General features: G+C 39.1%; 2 protein-coding genes across 6 annotated transcripts in view; one reads left to right on the forward strand and one right to left on the reverse strand.

Annotated features, from left to right (window-relative positions):
- RBM33 (RNA binding motif protein 33) overlaps positions 1-21,268 on the forward strand; it is a 141,085-nt gene that overhangs the window by 45,974 nt on the left and 73,843 nt on the right. For 2 of the 5 annotated variants that reach the window (XM_038559809.1, XM_038559810.1), the window contains exons 4-6: positions 822-898; positions 3,038-3,350; positions 7,027-7,134. In XM_038559809.1, coding sequence (XP_038415737.1) covers positions 822-898; positions 3,038-3,350; positions 7,027-7,134 — 498 coding nt within the window. Of the gene's footprint in view, positions 1-821; positions 899-1,064; positions 1,132-3,037; positions 3,351-7,026; positions 7,135-21,268 lie in introns of those variants that run through there. The other 3 variants (XM_038559811.1, XM_038559813.1, XM_038559812.1) reach the window with 2 other exon arrangements.
- Positions 15,660-16,565, reverse strand: LOC106559800 (developmental pluripotency-associated protein 2-like). Its single transcript, XM_038560555.1, has one exon. The coding sequence runs from the start codon at positions 16,563-16,565 to the stop codon at positions 15,660-15,662; it is 906 nt and encodes a 301-aa protein (XP_038416483.1).

The raw sequence follows: 21,268 nt of genomic DNA on the forward strand, positions 1-21,268 counted from the left end.
CCCATTAGTTAAAATACAGTGTAATGTTAGTTTCAGGTGTACAGTAAAGTGATTCATTACTTCTATACATCACCCAGGGCTCATCACAAGAAGTGCCCTCCTTCATCCCCATCACCCATCTCCCCCATCCCCCACCCTCTCCCCTCTGTTAAGCGTCAGTTTGTTCTCTAGAGTGAAGAGTCTGTTTCTTGATTTGTCTCTCTCTTTTTTTTTTTTGTTCTGATTTTTAAATTCCACATAGAGAAATCAACTTTAGTCAAATCTTAAGGATACCATTCTTTCTTGTGTTTGATAGGGAAAAAAATATTTATAGATGCTGCTAAAGAACTCTTCTTTTTGGGATCCCTGGGTGGCGCAGCGATTTGGCGCCTGCCTTTGGCCCAGGGCGCGATCCTGGAGACCCAGGATCGAATCCCACGTCGGGCTCCCGGTGCATGGAGCCTGCTTCTCCCTCTGCCTATGTCTCTGCCTCTCTCTCTCTCTCTCTCTCTCTCTCTCTGTGTGACTATCATAAATAAATAAAAATTAAAAAAAAAACTCTTTTTGTTAAATTTAGAATAAATGTGATCATTAAGCTTGTTGCTTCTATACTTGATTTTGCATCTGAAAATTTGAGGTAGCAATTATGTCGTGGAATTTCTCAGTTGTCAACTGGTCATATCAAAGTGAGATAACTTAAAAAAAAAAGTGAGATAACTTACTGAATGGCATATGCTTTAATAACAAGGTTAGAAATAATGCAGTCAACGTAATTTTGCACATTTGTAACAAGTCTTTTTGTGGAAGTGGCATGCATTAATTAAATTTCTTATTTTAATTAGAATCAGTCGGATTTGTCAGATGAAGAGCTGAATGATGATCTTTTACAGAGTGATAATGAGGATGAAGAAAATTTCAGGTATTCATTATTAGCTCATTAAAAATTTTCTTTAAATTGTTAGTAACTGTAATTTATAAATATAATGGAATATAATTGTTAATGTGATATACTTTAACATGATTTTATTTTAAACAGGATATTAATATAACACATGAGAGCCATATATATATTTTTCTATAAATAGGTATTGGTCTTGCATTTGATGACCTCTATAAGTTCTATTGAGTGCAGGTTATGAAAACTCAGTAAAGGTATGTACTGCTCTTTTAAAGAATTCCTTTATTAGATGGGGGCAATGGACTTAGGCTCTTAATACTGCTGGCTGCAGTTTGATGTTGCTGCTTTTGTTTTTATTTGAGGCCATTTTTATTTATATGTAATCTTTGACTGAATTGCCATTTTGGAAATTCCTTTGGACTGTATTTTTATTTTTTAAAGATTTTATTTGAGAGAGAGAGTGAACATGAGTGGGGGTGGGGTGGGGTAGGGGGATGGAGAGGCAGAGTGAGTAGCAGACTCCTTGCTGAGTAGGGAGATCAAGACCTAAGCCGAAGGCAGATGCTTATCTAGCTGAGTTACCCAAGGGCCCCTGGACTGTACTTTAGACTCTAGTTGACAATCTGAATGTAATTGTTTTAGTGAATATAGTTACTTTATTCTTTGTCAGCTGTTTTAACAAAATATTATGAACTAGGTAGTTCATAAACAACAGAAATTTATTTCTAACAGTAGGGGCTAGAAAGTCCAAGGTTAAGGAACCAGCATGCTGACTTTCTGCTTTCTAGTTCATAGATGGAGCCTTCTTGATACGTCATAGGGTCAAAGGGTGAGGGAGCTCTCTGAGCTCTTTGTAAGGGCATTAATCCCATCATGGGGTCCACCCTCATGACCTAATCATATCCCAAAGGCTGCACCTCTAGGCACCATCATACTGGTTGTCAGGATTCAACAGATGAGTTTTGGGGGGACACAAATATCCAGTCCACAGCAGTCATTAGTGCCTGCTTGTTGTTGATATAATAAGCTCCATTATAAGAAGAGGAAGAAGTATTTAGTATACTCTTGTAGGGGAGTAATTTTTTCAGTTTTACGAAGGAAACCTTTGTGGTGAAAATTTAAAGAGACATCTCTTGGTTATAAATGAAGTTAATAAATATATGCTGTTTATTATTGAACTATAGATTTATAACAGGTTTTCTAACTTAAAGTAATCTTTATGGATAGAAATAGTTTTAAGTTAGTTGATTCTACCAGTTATTTGAGTTTCCAGGTTCTATTGTGTGACATCATTATTAAATTTTGTTTGGTCTTTTGCGTTATTTCAGTTAGCCCTCAAAATATGGCAGTTTGGAATTTTTAGTCAGGTAATACCTTTGGGTCTGTGTGGTGTACTCAAGTTTCTTGTTAGGGTTAGATACATAATTAGTACTGTGCACTTAGGATTTTCTGCAAAATCTTGCGCTGTAGGTGTTGCTTTCTTGCGCTTACTGTTTGGCATGTCACTGTTGTGTGATTCATTGAGTGGAATATGATTTTTTTTTGTGGTTTTAAAACCGTCTCTGGTATTTTACTCAGAAATTATAAACTAAGTTTTTTGAAAATTGGTGGTTAGTACAAATTTTATTTATTCGAGCATTGAAGTGTATTTTCACACAACTTTTTTAATATTTTGATTTTTAAAAATAGTTTATAATTTGTGTCATAGATGTAAAAAGAATAAATTGTTCTAAAATTCCATCTGTGATTTTCTGTTTATAAAGTAATAGTCCTGTTTTTACTTTGGAATCTTGGAAAACAGATACCATCCTTTTCATTCTGGAAGTTAGAGTGAAATACAGTCTTGCTTGTTTTCAGACTTGGCGTTTTGCCAGACTTGTGTCCCCATCTGGTTGATCTGCTTCTTTTGGGTAAATAACCTGCAGCTGACGATGGTGTGGGTGGGTGCTGCCTACAATAGGGGTGTGTGGTGCAGGCTCAGGATGGCACACTGAGCTCTCATTTTCAGGCACAGGTGGAGGAGTAATGTGCATTTATCAGTCATTAGAGCAACTTTTCACCAGTCATGGTTTACATCTTCGTAGCAGTTATTTAGGTAGCGATTTAATTTTGAACTTTACTCTCTAATTGGGCACCTTTCTTTGTGTTTTTATTCTCTAGTTCTCAGGGTGTCACGATTAGTTTAAATACTACATCTGGCATGGTCACATCATTTGAACTCTCTGACAACACTAATGACCAATCTGGAGAACAGGAATCTGAGTATGAACAAGGAGAGGATGAACTTGTTTATCACAAGTCCGATGGATCTGAATTATATGCTCACGAGTACCCAGAAGAAGGACAGTATGAAGGCCATGATGCTGAGCTGACGGAAGACCACATGGAGTATGTGGAAGAGCCAGAGGAGGAGCAGTTGTACAATGATGAAGTGTTAGACATCGAGATCAATGAGCCTTTAGATGAATTCACAGTGAGTCTTTTTCCTTTGTATGGCCAAAGATAACATGGCTGCCTGGGCATAGGTTTCTAGACTGATTTGAAATCTATTTACCTCCCTCGGGAAGAAGGGAAATTAGACCTTATTATCACTGTCTGCCAGTTTCTTTATCTGAGCTATGACAAAGTTTGTGTTGACAGCTTGTTTGGCTGGAGGTAATGCCCCTTTGTCATTCGGGAAGGCTGCACAGAATTGTGACCTTGAGGATTGCACCTAAGGAAGAAAACAGCTTTGTGTGGTGGAGATACACTGTCAATTGTTAGAAGTACTTAATGCAGAGCTTTTATCCGGGCTTTAGACAAGATCTGATAAAGTCCTTCCAAGGTGAAAAGATTATTGACCTGCTAAAGACATCTTTAAGGTGCTAATATTCTAGAGTGATTGATGTCCTGTTCATTCATCCTGTTTTGTAACTGAGAACTGTCTAAACATGAATAAAGAGATTGGAGGTTCGTTTGGAAATGTCACACATAATTTGTTATCTGTAATCAGGAAACAAAGATTGTGCTGATTTCTGTTTCAGAAAGATGATTTTGATAGGTAGCTTTTTAAAAAAGTTGAACGGTCAAGAAAGCAAAAGGTACTAGTGAAAGATTACTCATCTATCTTAATGATTCGTCATTAAAGGACACTTGTTTTTTAAAAAAGCACTTAATGAAATTTGTGTGGGGAGGACATGATGTTTCGTGTTTTCATGGTACTGCACATCCACTGAGATAGAGCCTCAGCAGGGCTGTGGGGATGGGGTGGAGGCACGCAGAGTTAGGGGTAAGAGCTTTGCGTTTAATCTCTTAATATTTTTATTCAGAGAAAGCTTGCTTTTGAGAAAAAATTTTGAAATCTGAATTTTTGGTCATTGGTCATACATATATATAAATAGAGATTGTTTATGTGAACCCTTGGAATACTTAGTTCTAATCCTAATTGTGTTTATTTATCTCAGTAATGTTATTTTTAAGATTTGATTTGTTCTGAATGCTTTCTCTTTAGTAGATACAGTAATGAAAAAATGTTTGTATTTTTGGTAGAGACATGTAAAAGGCATCATGGCTTGTTCTTTCCATAACGGTAATAGTTTGTTTTGGTAATAAATCCATCATTGGTGTGGACAAGTGCTCTATGGTTTACTGGTGTGTTTGTATACTCTCTGAAAGAGGGATACTATAAATTTAAAATGATCCTTAAATATCTTTTAAGGATCTTTTAAAACAAGATCTTTTAAAAATGTGCCTAGTTATCCTCTGTTTAAAGCATTTTATTATTTCTCCTGTTCATCAGTAAGACAAGATGATTGGTTAATCATATGTGGGTCCTTTTTTCCCTTGTAAATTCAGCAGTTCAGCACATCTTTACTGATGTCCAGGCTATAATAGGAGATATGAGGCATGGCCCCTGCCTTCTGTGAACTTAGAATTTGGTGGAACAGATAGATCAGTGTGGAAAGTGCTTGCTTTAACAGCACCAGTGTGCCGCATAGGAGGTGTTTTTCACTGTGGCATTCTGGCAGAGGTGGTTGTAAAGAGAATTCTCATAAGTCAGGACTTTCCCCTCTCTTGTGTTCCATTGTCAAACTAGAGGTTACATTTAGGCCCCCGGTTGTATAAAATCCAGCTTAGTTATCTGATGTCCTGTGGTCTTAGGTTCCAGTATCAAAATGAAAACAGTGTGGCAGTTTGGTATACTTACAGTTCTTTTCCACATCAAAATGAATTGTATTTTTTAGAGTAGGGGAAAAAAAACAGTTTTGCTTAGAATTTCTGAAAGCATCGTTATCTTTTCACAGGGAGCTGTAAATTTGAAAGGTGAGGCAAAATAGTTGAGTGTCCCATGAGCCGTGTCAGCTCACCTCAGCACATTTAGCTTCATAGCCATGGTCGCTCTTTTCTCTCTACCGTTTCTTTCGGATTGTTGGTTTCTTCATAGTTACCACGGTGCTGGAGTGTGCCATTACCTTTTCTTTGGATGGAGGAGAGAGATGGCCTTAAACTGTGGCGCCCTGCTCCAGCTCTGTAGCAGGCTGCCCCTGGTGCATAGTGAGGGGATTGTTCGTGAGTAGATGAACGAGCACATGACTAGATTGTGTGCCTTTGTGTCCCCGTGGCATTTCAGTTTATCAGATGACTTATTTCACCGTGGTTCATGCCCTAGTTAGGAACCATTAACTTGTCCTCTCAAGGTAGAATCGAACTTGACATGCTGAGCATGAGCACGGTCTGTCTGTTTGGGCTCACTCATGGAGGGAGTTTGTGTATATCTGGGAGTACAGTCATAAAGCCACAGAATTTTACAATTGGAAGGGATGCTTCTACATATGAAGAAGCTAGGTCCACATTTAAATGTTGGTAATAGAATTCCAGGGTTCTTTCCTGTCATACTCAAAAACAAGTTCCCTTGGGTTTTGTGACTCTTATTCTTGAGAGTGAATTGGGATATGATTTAAAAACTTACATTCTTGTATTAAGAGAAGATTATCGTTTATTATTCAACAAAACAGGAGGAAATTGTTGAGTAATTTATACTTTTAAGCACAGTCTTTTTAGGGCCTTTGAAATTACCAAAAATTGAGATTTCATAAAACATTGTGCTGTAAAAACAACTTCAGATTGATAATTTAAATGAAGGGTAGCAGATTTTTGTTTCCTGGGGAGGATCCAGTCATAGACTATTCTCCATTGTATATTAGCTGTAGATTTTGATTAGCATCATCTGGCCTTATTTGAAATCTGACAGTTCTGCTGTCAGTGAATCCTGGGTAGTGATAGTTTCTCTTTGATGGGATCGTTTCTTCTGGAGAGTGAGATGCAGTGTGTTCAGGTAGCCCTGAGAGAAATTTGTGGGACCTAAGATGGTTTGTTGCCTTGAATACAGCTGGTTTCTTTGGGGGTTGTAGGTTCGGCTCCTTGTGTACCTCACAGCAGCTTGCTCACATTCTGCATGCTCACTCTTGGCTGCTTACCTTGTAACCATGCACTCTTTATTTCAGCCAGTGACCAGGTATGCTGGCAAGTTCAGCTCCCCTGTGTAGGATCAGATGTTCTTGTGACTTGATAGTAGTACCTGTAGGAACCCTTCCTTCTCTGGAAATGGTCTCTAGCCAGGTTGTCTGCTTCCTTCCATACACCCTTCAAGGGATGCTTGCCTGCTGATGTGCCCATTACATTTCATACAAACCTAGGACCACCCCTCTAATTCTAGGGATGGGCCGATGGAGAAGCAGATACTTACATGATTTTTAATAAAGCTCCTGTGTTGAATTGAATGGCTTATACTTTTGCCTTTTCTTGCCATAAAAGTGGTGCATGTTGGGCATGATTTTGGCCCTTTACTGCTGCTGAGCTGCACTGTGCAAGCACATGCACATCCTTTTGAAGATTGCCTTTCCTTGGTGCTGATTGTAAGAAGAGCTGTTTATCAGGGCGCTTGGGGTCTGAAGCAGAGCTGTGTCACTAACTTTGGTGATGGGGGTCAGCGCACTGCACTCCGTTCTCATTAACACAGGGGAGGCTGCATTTGATTCTCATGCTTGGTGCTTTCTGCCTAGTCGGGTACTTGCCATAGTAAAATTTGCTAAAGTAATGAAGCATGAGTCATGAAGATGAAAACCCAAAGCTTTATGAGGAAGACTTACTTTCTCTTTAATGGCTGTTAGGATGAAGAATACTTGCAGGCTTGTGGGCAGCAAGGGCTGCAAGAGCAGGAAGACTGTGTTGCTGAAGGTGAATTAGATGACCTCCAGGTTGCTCCTGAAACTGAAGAGGTATTTGTTCATCTTTTAAAAAGAGTCCAAAATTTTAGTGGTTTTTTTTCCCTCCAGATTTAAAATGACCTTTTTTTTTTTTTTTTTAAAGCATTAGTGAAAGTTGATACATCTCTTCTTTGAACTATGTGTGCAGTAAGAAGCCTGAGCTTTCTAGAGTCTTTGGGCAGTGAGTTCTGGTGAACTGTGATTTCCACAAAGCTGTTTGCCCTTTCCGTGTTAGATATTTTCAGTGTTTTATGTGGGCGTGGGTAGAAATCTTTAAAAAATGTGATGTATGTGTTGTGTTTGAAAGGAGTGCTGTGATCATTTTAAATTAGTTACCATTCATTAGTTATGACCATTATTGAAAAAATACTTCCAGTATCCCTGTATTTAGGCTGTTTTAGGTTTTGAAGAAACAAAGATGTTTTAGAAGCTTGGTTCCTGTACTCAGGGAATGCTCAACTTAATACAGGGGAGGGAAGACATGTGGGCAAATCCCGTGTGATGTAAATAAACTAGAAGATGTGAAGTTTGCCAGCAAAGGCGCAGATCCCTGCTTTCAGGAGTTCATGGAGGGTCCCTCTGGTTGGGAGCATGTCTTGGAGTGCTTTGGGGAAAGTGGGTGGGGAGGCACCCGTGCTTTGTGGAACAGGTAACAACCTGTGGGCTAGGTCTGAAAACAGATGTCCTTTGGATGAATAAAGGTGGTACGAGGTGTAGGGCTTAATAGATTCAGTTTTCCAACCTTAGGACTTGTCTGGTGAGCCAAGCAGATAAACCATTAAATTGTTCTATAGCCTTAGGATTGGTTGATCTAAAAACTTGTTTTCCTTATTAATGTTTTTTTTTCTCAGTTATTTTCCATAATAATCCCCCTCCCTTTTTTCAAAAGATCATGAAAAGTAGTATTTTACTGGCTTAGGTTATCTACTCCAGGCCTTACACCAGTGCTTTAGGAATGCAGCATACAGAATGTTTTATTTCCCCTTTTTCCTCAGTATGGTGCTGTGATGGAGTGTGTGATCCTGTGTGCCGTGGGCAGACCCTTCCCAGGATGTAGCAGCCTCTCTCCTCCCTAACAGGCTGAAGCAGATTTGTCTTTTTGTGATATCTCTTGCTATTTGAAATAATTTGACACTTAGAGAAAAGATAGAAGTATATAGTATGGGGAACTCCTTACCCAGGTTCTCCAGTTATAGAAGGAACCAGGACCAAGTACCAAGACAAAGCGGAAGAAGTTGTAAAATTGGAGATGATTCCCCTCCTTCTCACCATTCTGTACTGGCAGTCAGCGACACTGCACCGAGGCTCAGATGTGGGTGTGGGTTGTACTCAACACTGTCCTGGGGGTCCTGAAGGCTCTGCCTGGCCTATGACCTGGAGCAAGCCCAGAGAGAACTCATAAGAAGCCCTGAGGGGAGAGGAGGGGCGGGGCTGATAGGACGCTGCAGACATCCTTCCCAGTGATGAAGAGTTCAGAGGGAAACGGGTAGTTTGATCCTGCTTATTAGTTTGTGGGATTTTGGAATATTTGTTTGTAATTTATTCTTCCAGTATTTTAGGTAACAGTCTCTTTACCCTTTGATAATATTATTGTGTTTATAGCACGTTTTAGAATGAGAAAAGGTCTAATGGTCTCTGGAGATAGGAACTCTTTTTTTTGTGTAAAGCAGTCAAAGAAAAGCAGGTATTAGTGATGCCTGAGTGCCTTCTAGGTATGACTTGTAGATCTAGGTATTTCAGATTTGGTTTCTGAACTTTATTCATTAAATTATTATAGCAAAAGTGGGTTATTACTTTAAAAAGTGGTAATCTTGCCTTTCAGTTTCAAGTATCTTGTGGATAGAGAGATGTCTTTGGAGGAACATTATTGATCAGACCCAGCCTTAAAGGAAATGATCTCATAGCACATGTGTTAATACGATAGATTATCTCAGACATACTTAGGATGGATCATCTGGGAAAAAGTTGGATCCCTACCTTATACCAATTGGATCTCAGATTGATTAAATCTTTTAGTGTAAAAAAATATAACGAGACATACCTTTGTACATATGCATAGACACACACCAAACTGTCAGTGGAGTAGAAGAAAACATTTTAATAACGGTGACCAAGTGGCCTTAGGTTTACCTGCAAAACCGAAAACTCAGCAAGGGTTGGAAGTTTATTTTTCACTAATGATGAAAGATTCCATTCTGAGAGTGTTTCAGATCTGGTATAGGCCTCACCAGGTATTCACATACCCAGGCTTCTTCTAGATGTGCATGGTAAGTTCTAGGGTTGCTGTTCTTAGCATGGTCCACATCCAAACAGTGGATTACAGTGGGATGGAAGGGGGCCATGCCACACTTTGAAGATGCGTCCTGGAGTTCTCATATGGCACTCCGCAAACATCTCATGAGTTATGCATTGGTCACATGGCTGTAACCCACAGTAGGGGAAACTGATGAAGATAGTGTGAGGTAACAATGTATTCAGCCAAAATTGGGGGTTTAATTATTAAGGACATGAGAGAAAGTGAGGAAAAACGAGCACCAAGTTGTCTTGGTTATTACCATTGTACTACTCTTGGTAATAAGGCCTTTTTATGATGTTAAGGAAAATAATGATTTGATCATGTATAAATACCCCCAGAACACATAAAGGAGTTACAACAAATGACAAATTTGGGGAAATATTTACATGTGAGCCTAAGAATTAATATATTTAGCAAAATTAGCATAATCAGTATGTGAGAGTTAATATATTCAGTATATACAGATGAGCACTCCTATAGAAAGAAGGGTAAGGTATTATGAGAAAGTAATCCAACAATAAGATAATCGAATGACCATTAAGCATATAAAATACAGGAACACCTGTGTGGCTCAGTGGTTGAGGGTCTGTCTTTGGCTCAGGGTGTGATCTGGGGGTGCTGGGTTCAAGTCCCACATTGGGCTTTCCACAGGGAGCCTGCTTCTCCTTCTGCCTGTGTCTCTGCCCTCTCTCTGCGTCTCTTATGAATAAATAAATAAAATCTTCTTCTTCTTCTTCTTTTTTTTTTTAAACCTATATAAAATACATTCAATAAGGGACCCCTGGGTGGCTCAGTGGTTGAGCATCTGCCCTTGGCTCAGGGCGTAATCCTGGAGTCGGGGATCAAGTCCCACATCGGGCTCCTTGCAAGGAGGCTGCTTCTCCCTCTGCCTCTGTCTGTCTTTTACTCTGTCTCTCATGAATAAATAAAAATCTTTAAAAAATATATATTCAATGAAATAGAACAAAATTGATCATTTTAACCTTTTTTAATACTGGCAAAAATCAAGATCATTGGTCACATGTGGTCTCATTCTATTGGAGGACCATTTTAGAAATGTTAACTGCCCAGAGACAGTTTTCCATGGGTCTCTCATGTCTGCATGTTCTGTGAGCAAAGCATGGACTGCCCCTTTGTTCTCAGCTATCTTTTCAAGGATGTTTGTATAGCACATGGCCTTGAAAGATGGAGTATCTTCCTGGAGGTCTCTAAGCTCACACCTCTCCTGTAGCACAGCCCCCTGCATTCACACAGCACACTGGGAATCAGCTCAGGGAGTTGGCTCCCAAATGCCACTGCTCTGGGTCAGAGTAATACATTGTCCTCACCTGTGACCTGGGTCTATTGGCTTCTCACACACCCTGTGAAACTGGCTAGCTACCTCATTGTCTGGCTAGAAGGGGAAGATTCCACACCCTACATTCTTCTTGATGGCATCAAAAGCTTTAAAGTCCTTTGACTCAGTAATTCCACCCTGCCGAAGTCATCCAAAATAGTTCATCAAAGATTTGTTCAAAGATAGGTGCTCCAGTTGTTTGCAGCCTTGAGATTAAATGGAACCAATGTAGATTTTTCTAGAGGGTCAAATGATGGCCTAACTTCATAGGGAGCCATAGGTTACCCGAAGATGCCCTAGCTCTCTGGTGGGCATGTAAAGTGAAAAGAGGAAGATAGTACAGTTTCCCGCTAAGGTCCCTGTAACTTTGCACATCTAAATGTGTGTGTAAGATTCTCAACATCTGTATGGATAAAGACAAAAACGGTGATAGTGATTACCTCTAGATGGTATCCCAAATATTTTAAAATATTTTTGCTATGACTAGAATAACTTTCATAAACGAGGAAACAAAAGATGGTTAAAATTTTGCCCCTAGAATTTGTCAACAGATTGCAATTGTTAACTCCTGTGATTTCTAGTTGCTGTTAAGTCTCATAGGAAACATCGTAAGGGTTGTTTTCAGTACGAATCTTTTTATAGAGCAGAAAGTAAACTCTTCTCCAGATTGACTAGCTTCTCTTTTTTTTATACCATCTGTGAGGAAGTATAGTATTTGCTTTTTTCTTCTAAGCTGTATGTCCCATAATTTAATTTTAAATTGAGTATTTGAAAGTATTTTTAAAAAGTCACTCATATGTTTACTTTCTTATCCGTCTGTCTCTGAGCGTGGTTTAAGTTTGCCTTAAGTTGCTTAATATATCTTCCAAGTATTTTTAATGCATTTGTATTTTGTGTATTTAATGTATTTGTATTTGTGGCATGTTTTTAAATATATTTGCTTTCTTATCTTTCTGTCTTTTGTTGCTTTGTTTGCCTTTGCCTTGTTTATGTTGCTGGTTTTGTATTGACTGGAAATTCTTTGTGATGTACTTTGCCCTCAGGACTTTTGATCCTCCTTCTTAGAGGCAGGTAATATGCTGGTCTTGCCACTAGCAACAAATATTTTGGGCTTGTTATCTTTCTTGTAGAGGAATCACTGAGTATCAGTCTATAATAGCGTTATTGAGAATTTGTGTGCATGGTATTATTTTAGGTATTGAAAAATAGGTGTTATGTGGTATTTTAATTTTAGTACCTTTTGGTAGGTTTTGCTTTTGGAGAGCTGCTATTCCATCTTTTTTAGAAGTCAAAATAGAGTCCTCAAGGAGGAGTAACAGTTTTAATCTGCCACAATGCCTGTGTTTTGGTGTCTTTCTAGCCTTTTCATCTTTTCATAAGTGTCTGCAGAGTGTTGATGTACCAGCCCTTTGTGCCTCTTGCAGCATTTGCTGTGACATGACTCTGGGTTGCTTAGAGCCAAGGAAGGAAGCCCCAGTGAGGACGAGGACAAGGACGGCCTCCTTCTAGGAGCTTTATGCTCTATTTAAGTACATATTAGCATTTGAATTATGCAACTAAGGAGTCATTTCAATTGGAAAGCCTATTTGAGGTGACTCCTCTTATTTAATTAATGTTCTTGCTTTGTTAGAACAAAGAAATCTCTATACTCTCAACAGATTAGAACAAGGCAATTATAAAGATGACCAGTGCCAGTTATGCCTGTCTTCACATATGGTTTAAACAGGCTTGCTATTTTAGATATTTTTTTCATGTATAGGAGGAGTAATGAGAGAAATTTAAAGAAATCTTTGCACTTTTTAAAAGATTTACTTTTGGAATGCCTGGGTGGCTCAGCAGTTGAGCTCCTGCCTTCAGCCCAGGGCATGATCCTAGAGTCCCTGGATCAAGTCCCACATTGGGCTCCCTGCATGGAGCCTCCCTCTGTCTCTGCCTATGTCTCTGCCTCTCTCTGTGTGTCTCATGAATAAATAAAATCTTAAAAAAAAAAAAAAAGATGTACTTTTTAAAATGGTGATGCCATATATGTTCAGTGATAGACACGGATCTGAAGTGTACAGTTCAGCATTTTGATCCAAGAGTTTGTTTGAGTTACCACTTTCCTTTGCTGAGAGGCAGTTCTGTGACCCCAGAACATTCATTCATTCTTTCTTTTTTCTTTTCCTTCCTTCCTTTTTTTCTTTTTCTTCCTCCTTTCTTTTTTTCCCTCCTTCCCTCCCCTCCCTCCCCTCCCTCCCCAGAGATAGTATTCTTAATTTGTTGTCTGAGTCTTTCCAGTTTTAGAACTTCATAGAAATGTGGTCATGTAGTTTGTAATGATTACTCTGTGTCTGACTTTTGTATTCATCGTAATATTTTTGAGACTCATGCAAATGGTTGTGTAGATCTGCCCCTCCCTCCACTTTAGGGATGTACCTTATTTGTTTATTCCCATGATAATAAAGATTTGGGGGATCCCTGGGTGGCGCAGCGGTTTGGCACCTGTCTTTGGCCCAGGGCGCGATCCTGGAGACCTGGGATCGAATCCCACGTCGGGCTCCCGGTGCATGGAGCTTGCTTCTCCATCTGCCTGTGTCTCTGCCTCTCTCTCTCTCTCTCTCTCTCTCTCTCTCTGTGACTATCATAAATAAATAAAAATTAAAAAAAAAAATCTTAAAAAAAAAGATTTGGGTTTCCTTTTTTTTTTTTTTTTAAAGCCATGAATAAAGTAACTGTAAAGATTATTTTACATATCTTTTAGTGGACCTTTTCCTTTTCCTTGGTTTTAACTAGGAGTGGAATTACTGAGAGACAGGGTAGAAGTATGTTTAATCCTGTAAGAAACCACCAAATGGTATCCCAGAGTGGTTGTTAATCATTTCGTACTCCCTGTGGTCTGCCTGAGAGTCTCCCTTCTCCATCACTTTATAGTGTCACTTGTTTCCATGTAGTCCTTGGACTCTGTGTGTCATCATGGTTTTAGTGTGTGTTCCTCTGATAACTAAGAATACCAAGTGCCGTTCTATGTGCTGATTGGTCTTGGAGATCTTCCTTGTTTGTTTTTAGTCTGTTGAAAAAATGTGTGTTCTTTTCAATCTTTGTCTATATATGCTTTACATAGTCTGTATACCCCACATAGAGAATAAATATTGCCTGTATATGCTCTACATAGAATACATATATCAGTATCTACTGTCTGTATGTTCTAGAAAGATTGATGGTTTTTTTTAAAGATTGATTTATTAGAGCGAGAAGGGGAGGGAGAGAGAATCTGAAGCAGACTCTCTACTGAGCAGAGCCCAATTCAGTACTCCATTCCATAATTGCAAGACCATGGCCTGAGCCCAAACCAAGAGTTGGACACAACTGACTGAGCCCCCAGACACCCCTAGATAGACAGACTGATGTTTATATGTGTAGTGAATATTTTCTCTGAGCCTGTGGCTTGTGTGTAAATTTTCTTAAAGATATCTTTTCATGAGCAGAAAATTTAAATTTGATGAGGACCAGGTAATTCTATGACCCAAGAAATCTTTGCCTACCCCAGAATTGTAAAGATATTAGCCCTTGTGTTCTTCTGGAAGCTTTGTAGCTATTTGTAGTTTAGGACTATGTTCTATCTCAACTAATAAATTTGTGTGTGTGTATGAGCTTCACTTTTTTTTTAAGATTTATCTATCTATCTATCTATCTATCTATCTATCTATCTATTTATTTATTTATTTATGAGAGACACAGAGAGAGGCAGAGACATAGGCAGAGGACAAAGCAGGCTCCCTGTGGGGAGCCTGATGCGGGACTTGATCCCTGGAATCTGGATCATGCCTTGAGCCCAAGGCAGACTCTCAACTGCTGAGCCACCCAGGTGCCCCATTTCTGTATGTTTATCTGATTGTTGCAGCATTATTTATTGTAAAGCCTTCCTTTCCCATTGAATTGCCTTGGTGCTTATGTTGGGAATTAAGTTTAAGTTTGGGTCTCTTTCTGGAACCTCTTGTTTCCTTGCCGATCTACCCTGTCTTGATTACTGTGGCAGGTAGTCTAAATCCATCAGCTTTGTCTTCAAGATTGGTTATCCTAGGTCCTTTGAGTTTCCATATAAATTCTGTAACTGACTTGCCTGTATCTACTGATCTGATTGGGATTTTGGTAGAGAATGCATTCTTGTCTTTCCATCAAATTGGGGGAAAACTAACACCTTAGTAATCATGTTGCCTGTTAATAAACATACTTTAATTCTTCATTTCCTCCCTGTCCTTTTATTTCTTTTACTTCTTTGAAAGAATAGAAATATTGTAGACATTCATTCTTGCCTGATTTAATTTATTTACTCATGAGAGACACAGAGAAAGAGGCAGAGACACAGGCAGAGGGAGAAGCAGGCTTCATGCAGGGAGCCCAATGTGGGACTCGATCCTGGGACCCTGGGACCATGCCCTGAGCCAAAGGCAGGATGCTCAACTGCTGAGCCACCCAGGAGTCCCAAAGTGAACCCTGTTGTAAACTATGGGCTTTGGGTGATAATGAAGTCGATGTAGGTTCAACAACTGCACCACTCTGGTACAGGCTGCTGATAGTAGGGGAAGGGGTTGGAGCAGTTATTTCAGAGCTCTGCACTTTCTGTTCAATTTTTCTGAAAACCTAAAACTTTCAAAAATCTATTAATTAAAACAGAACTAAGTTATACTCTATAGGACTAAGTACTTGAAGCAGGGGTAGCAGTCACTTCTTGGCAAGCCTCAAGTACAGAATCCAGACATTCACATCCATACTCAAGGTTATCAAGCGATGCTGAGGCTGGCTAGGACAGAGCGCAGCAAACACTGGGATGCAATTCAGGGGTGGCTCTGGGCTCTCGATCATTTTTTATTCTGTATCAAGATATGGCCCATTCAAAGGGAATGGTGTTGATGTGTTCGAACGAGGTCACCTTTCCTTCCCCAGTGCAATTAATCTTTTCATCATCTTCTTATTTCTTTTAGCACATTCAGGGCATAACATATTATCTTCTAGGCCTGGAGATGGGAAAGTGCAGACAGGTAACAGGAAGAGAGAGATCATCCTTTTGGGAGTGTCAGGCACCCAGGCCTGACCTGCATGAAACTGCAGGCGAACCCAACCTTGTGTGTCTGCAAGGAGAGGTCTGCCATGGACCACACACCACCTGACACCAGAGGCTTGCAGCAGAAAGGTCTCAACAGAAGCAGGAATGGAACGTGAATTCACAGACTTGGATTGACTGGCTCTTGCAGCAATTCTTGACCATGCTGCCAACATGCCTTCTTGTGCCGAAGTTACGACTTTGACTGTATTAATCCCCCTGCCTCTCTCACTCTTACAACTTTTCCAAATCTTGGTCACCATCTTGCATTTCGCCGAACATGACTCCGATTTAGCCTCTGGTGGTGTTTCAGGAATAGTCTTTACATTGTCACACTCCTGGTTTGTTTCAGAGTAAGCATGTTTCTGGAGCCTCAGATAAACCTCTCTTTTCCGGCCATGGGTACTCAAATTCAATTGTTGGCACCAGTTCCGCAAAATGTCCCAACGTACTTTATTAACTGGAGGCAAACTGGCTGGCAAAGGAGGGGCTGGTGTACTACAACAACTATGTTTTGGACAAAACTTGAATCGTTCACTTATATGAGGATGACAAACTTTGTTGCTTGACCCAGGCATCTTCAGACTGACTTCTGAAGTTGAAGAAACACTTGGTTCCATTTGTTCTTCATTAAGTTCTTCATTAACTGGAACCAATGTGAGAATCACACTTTCTTCCTCTAATGCCTCCTCAGAGAAATTCTGCTCATTGTTGTAAGTCGAGTTCTCCATTTCCAGGACGCTCAGGGAAGGCAGAGCCAGCAAGGTCAGGACTTGGGCCCTCCAATCCTCTTCACCTCTCTTGCCTGGTTCTTGATGGTAGGGGAAGTGCTCACTATTTCATCAAGTAGGTAATAGGAGCTCAGTGGAGGTTTGTGTTTGATCAGATTGAAGTTCTTTTCTCCATCTAGTTTGCTGAGATTTTTATTTTTAAATGAGAAATGGGTATTGAATTTTGTCAGTACTTTTCCTGCATCTGTTGAGATACTCTTGTGGCTTTTATCCTTTTTTTATTAATGTGAATTAAACTGATTTTTAAAAAACTATTAACTATACTTCATAGACTTTATTTCCGTTTAACAAAAAAAAAAATTTATGTCCTCTTTCTGTTCTGGGATCCAGTCCAGGGGCCCGCATAATTATTGCATCTCCTCTGGTCTGTGCCAGTTTGTCAGTCTTTGCTTGTATTTCACAAGCATACCAGTCTACCTGGCCAGGTATCCTATAGAGATCTTCCAGTCTGGGCTTGTCTGATATTTTCCTGACAGTTAGACTGGGGTTATGGGCTTTTGGAAGGAATGCCACAGGGGTTCAGTGCCTTCTCATTCATCATACCACTGGGCATAGGACTTCGCTGGCCAATTTAGCCTTGATCATGTGGTGAGTTTGTGTTCACTAGTTATAGGTAGTAGATCTGTAAGGTACTGTCTTTCCTTTTCTGTGCTCTGTTCTTTGGAAGCAAGTCCCTAAGGGTAATTTGCCTTTAAAGCACAGGAAGGACTGGAGAGCCACCTCTGGAGGAGGGTTTGGGGGCAGGGGTGCAATCTACATATATTTGGGATTTTTCTCTGAGATTTGTTAAATTGTGACTGCCTTTTTTTTTTTTTTTTTAAATCTTAAACTTGTGCTTCTGGCTAAATCTCACTTCGTCGTGATATATTATGCTGGATTCCATGAACTTTTATTATTTTTTAAAAGGAATTTTGTGTCTTTACTTATGAAGAATATTGGTTTGTAATTTCTTAGCATTTTTGTGCCATTCGATTGCTCCATCTTTCCACCTGGTAAGTTTTTACTATTTAAAAAAAAAAAGATTTATTTTCTTTATTTTGGAGAGAGAGTAAACAAGGGAGGAGAAGGGGAGAGAGAGAGAGAGAGAATGAATCTTAAGCAGATTCTTTGCTGCACATAGAGCCTGACTAAGGGCTTGATCTCAGGACCCTGAGATCATGACCTGGCCTGAAATCAAGAGTCGGATGCTTAACAGACTGAGCCACCCAGGTGCCCCTAAATTTTCACTATTGATAGAAGTAGTATTTGTCTTTGATTTGTATTTCATGATATAATAAAGAATTATGCTCTGTTAAATATTTTGTAAGGATTAAAAACATTTGGGGGATCCCTGAGTTGTGCAGCGGTTTGGCGCCTGCCTTTGGCCCAGGGCGTGATCCTGGAGACCCCGGATCAAATCCCACATCAGGCTCTCAGTGCATGGAGCCTGCTTCTCCCTCTGCCTGTGTCTCTGCCTCTCTCTCTCTCTCTCTCTCTCTCTCTCTCTCATAAATAAAATAAAATAAAATAAAATAAAATAAAATAAAATAAAATAAAATAAAATAAAATAAAATAAAATAAAACAAAACATTTGGTAAGTTTTTAAAAGCCATGTTCTCTGTAGTTCCCCCCTCCTCCTGTTACAGAGAGCTACCTGTTTTTTCCTCTCGAGTTTGAGTTCGAATATTGAATTTTCTTTCAAAACGTCAAGATCACAGGCTCATTTCAGAATTAGCTGGAGAACTTAAAAAAATATCCAGGGTCTGGGTCTTGCTTCCCCTTAGATTTTCTAATTCTTTATGTATACCTTTAACCCTTGAACAATGCTAGGGTTAGGGGTTCTGGTCCCCACTCAGTTGAAAATCTATGTATAACTTTTAAATCGCCCAGAACTTAACCACTAAGAGCTTAATGTTGACCAGGAGCCTTACTGATAACAGAAATACTCTATTAATACCTACTTTATATGTTATGTGTATTATATACTGTATTCTTGAAGTAGGCTAGAGGAAAAAATGTTATTAAGAAAGTGATAAGAAAATACATTTATTAAAAAAAAAGAAAATACATTTATCAAAAAGATTCACATATAAGTGGACCTGTGCGTTTCCAACCTGTGTTCAAGGGTCAGCTGTAAGTGATAAGATTTCTAAGAGTTGTCTATTTTTAAAGAACTTTCATGATAATTTTCCTATGTACCTTCTGTTAAGAGTTACAATTAGATCTCTCAGGTTTTCAAGATGATTAAGTAGCTAAAAATCAGACCTTTGAGGTTTTTTTGGCAAAGCTTAATAATGAGATCACAAAAGACACATGTATTTGACTTCTCACACAATAGAATCTTAGGATAATTTTTATGTCACTTGACACTGCCCTTCATTGGAGTTTTACTTTTTTTTTGTTTTTTGGAGTTTTACTTGTAAATAGAATACCAGATAGTATTTGTTAAAGACTGTGGAGAAGGTGAGCAGTTTGGTGGATAGATTATTTTATTTGATTCTGTAAATCATGTGGACAAAAGAGATGCCATTTTTGAGCCCAGTATTTAGAATAAGAGGTGGTAACCAGTGCCTGAAGGCATGAATCTCTCTCAGAGAAGGTTGTCTAGTAGTGTAGGCTATAGTTGAGGCATGTAAGGCCTGGCCACGCTTCAGTGTTAGGTCAGAGCCTCATGTAGTTCACGCTTAACTGACTGTGAGACTTGGACCAGAAGCTTGCATTCTAGGAATTCCATTTGCTCAAAAAACTACCTTATAATGCTGTCCTTTCGTAGTCCTACCTTCCTTCCATTTCTAATCCCTGGCAACCAGTTTGGTGTTTTGTCTTGGAGAACTCCTGGGAATGGACTCGTTGCAGTGTATTATGATTGACTTCTCTCATCTTGTGTGGCTTTTGTGATTTCACCCCACATGTGTATCAATAGCTCATTCCTTGTTATTGCTTATGAACATTGGGTGGACCCAGTTTATCCATTCACTTACTGTTGATCCAGTTTTGGTGATCCAAAAGAGAACAGTAAATATTCTCCAACAAGGTTTTTGCTTTTTTGTTTTTTTTTTTAAGATTTTATTTATTTATTCATGAGAGACACAGAGAGCCAGAGACATAGGCAGAGGGAGAAGCAGGCTCTCTGCAGGGAGCCCGATTTGGGACTCCATCCTAGAATTCTGGGATCACACCCTGGAGCCAAAGACAGACACTCAGCCACTGAGCCACCCAGGCGTCCCTCTGAGACAGATTTTTTTACATGAACATAAATGATCATGTCTTGTGGATAAATATTTAGGAATGGGATTGCTGGGTCATAGACTGGATTTGTTTGTTTTTGGTCGGTTATAGTATTTGTTTCAAAGAAACAATTTTCACCTCCTTCTTGTCTTCTTTAGATTTCTAGGTGGAGATTTGGATGCAGAATAAACTTTATTAATTGCAGTCTTGTCGTGTTTTATGTTAAACTTGCTTGGAAAGTCTTTGAACTGAAATTACGGTTAATGGTTGAATTAGAAATGACCACTGTAAGAAATAGAATCATTGCTTTATTGGTAGCCATTTCTTTTTCTCCTTTTTGGCCTTACTACTCAAAGTCTGTTCACCTGGAGCTTGTTAGAAATGCAGAGTCTCAGGCCCCACTAGAGACCTGTAGAATCACAATCTGCATTTTAACAGCATTCCCAGTGATGAATATAAACATGAAATTTGAGAAGCATTGTTCTGGAGCATTATGGAAGTGGAGAAGAGTACTTTGTAAATGAGTTTACCTTTGTTTGATTTGAGTGTAGTACAACAGAAACCTAGCTGGGTCCATCATATATGTTACCCATTTTGGTTTCAGATATTCAGTAAGACAGAAATAATGATCTCAAACCAACAAAATGCCAAGACTTTGGTACTTTAAAATTCTATGGTCTACTAAAGTCAGAATACTGACAGGTGGAGATATCATAGACATTAGGCTTAAAATCTAGTTTACATCAATCATTTTATCTTTAGGCATTTGAACACCTGAAGTTATTAGAGACTTGAAGTATATAGCAATGAGTATGTGCATTTGTAGTTGATCTCTTTGCACAGAAAATGTTGGGAAAAGAATACAAAACAATTTTATCTTTGGTTTATTTAAATTTTTTCTTGTGCATTTTCTAATAAAGTAGTTCATGTTTGTTTCTTTTTTTTTCATGTTTGTTTCTTTTAAGAGTAAAGGACATTTAAAATTATGAATCACGAGAATAAAGGGATGAATTCTGTTTTCTTTATGTTTACAAAAAGTATTGAAATGAACATGGCACTCAGTCCCTATCTTATCTCACAGGAGGTCATTGAGACCTAGTACAAGGTGAAAAGTGGTGAGATCAAAAGGAAAGTTAATGGTAGAGTAAGAATTGTTGGTGAAGAAATTGCTATTAGTTGGGACTAGGTTAGGTGATATTTTTGAAGGAATGCTGGCAGAATATAAGATGAAAGCTGGTTTTAGCGTGACTGAAAGAAAAAAAAAAAAAAAAGCTTTGCTATTGCAGTAGTCAGAGCCAGAGGCAGTGATGCACAAACTCTGGACAGTAGAATAAAGTAGAGCAGTGAATGAGGAAAGAGTTTGGAGGCTGAAAAGACCAACCAACCTAACAGCAGACTTGGAGTGCTTGCCCTAGAGTACAAGTCATGGTAGATGA

Source organism: Canis lupus, chromosome 16 (genome assembly GCF_011100685.1).
Source record: "Canis lupus familiaris isolate Mischka breed German Shepherd chromosome 16, alternate assembly UU_Cfam_GSD_1.0, whole genome shotgun sequence".
Lineage (NCBI taxonomy): Eukaryota > Metazoa > Chordata > Mammalia > Carnivora > Canidae > Canis > Canis lupus.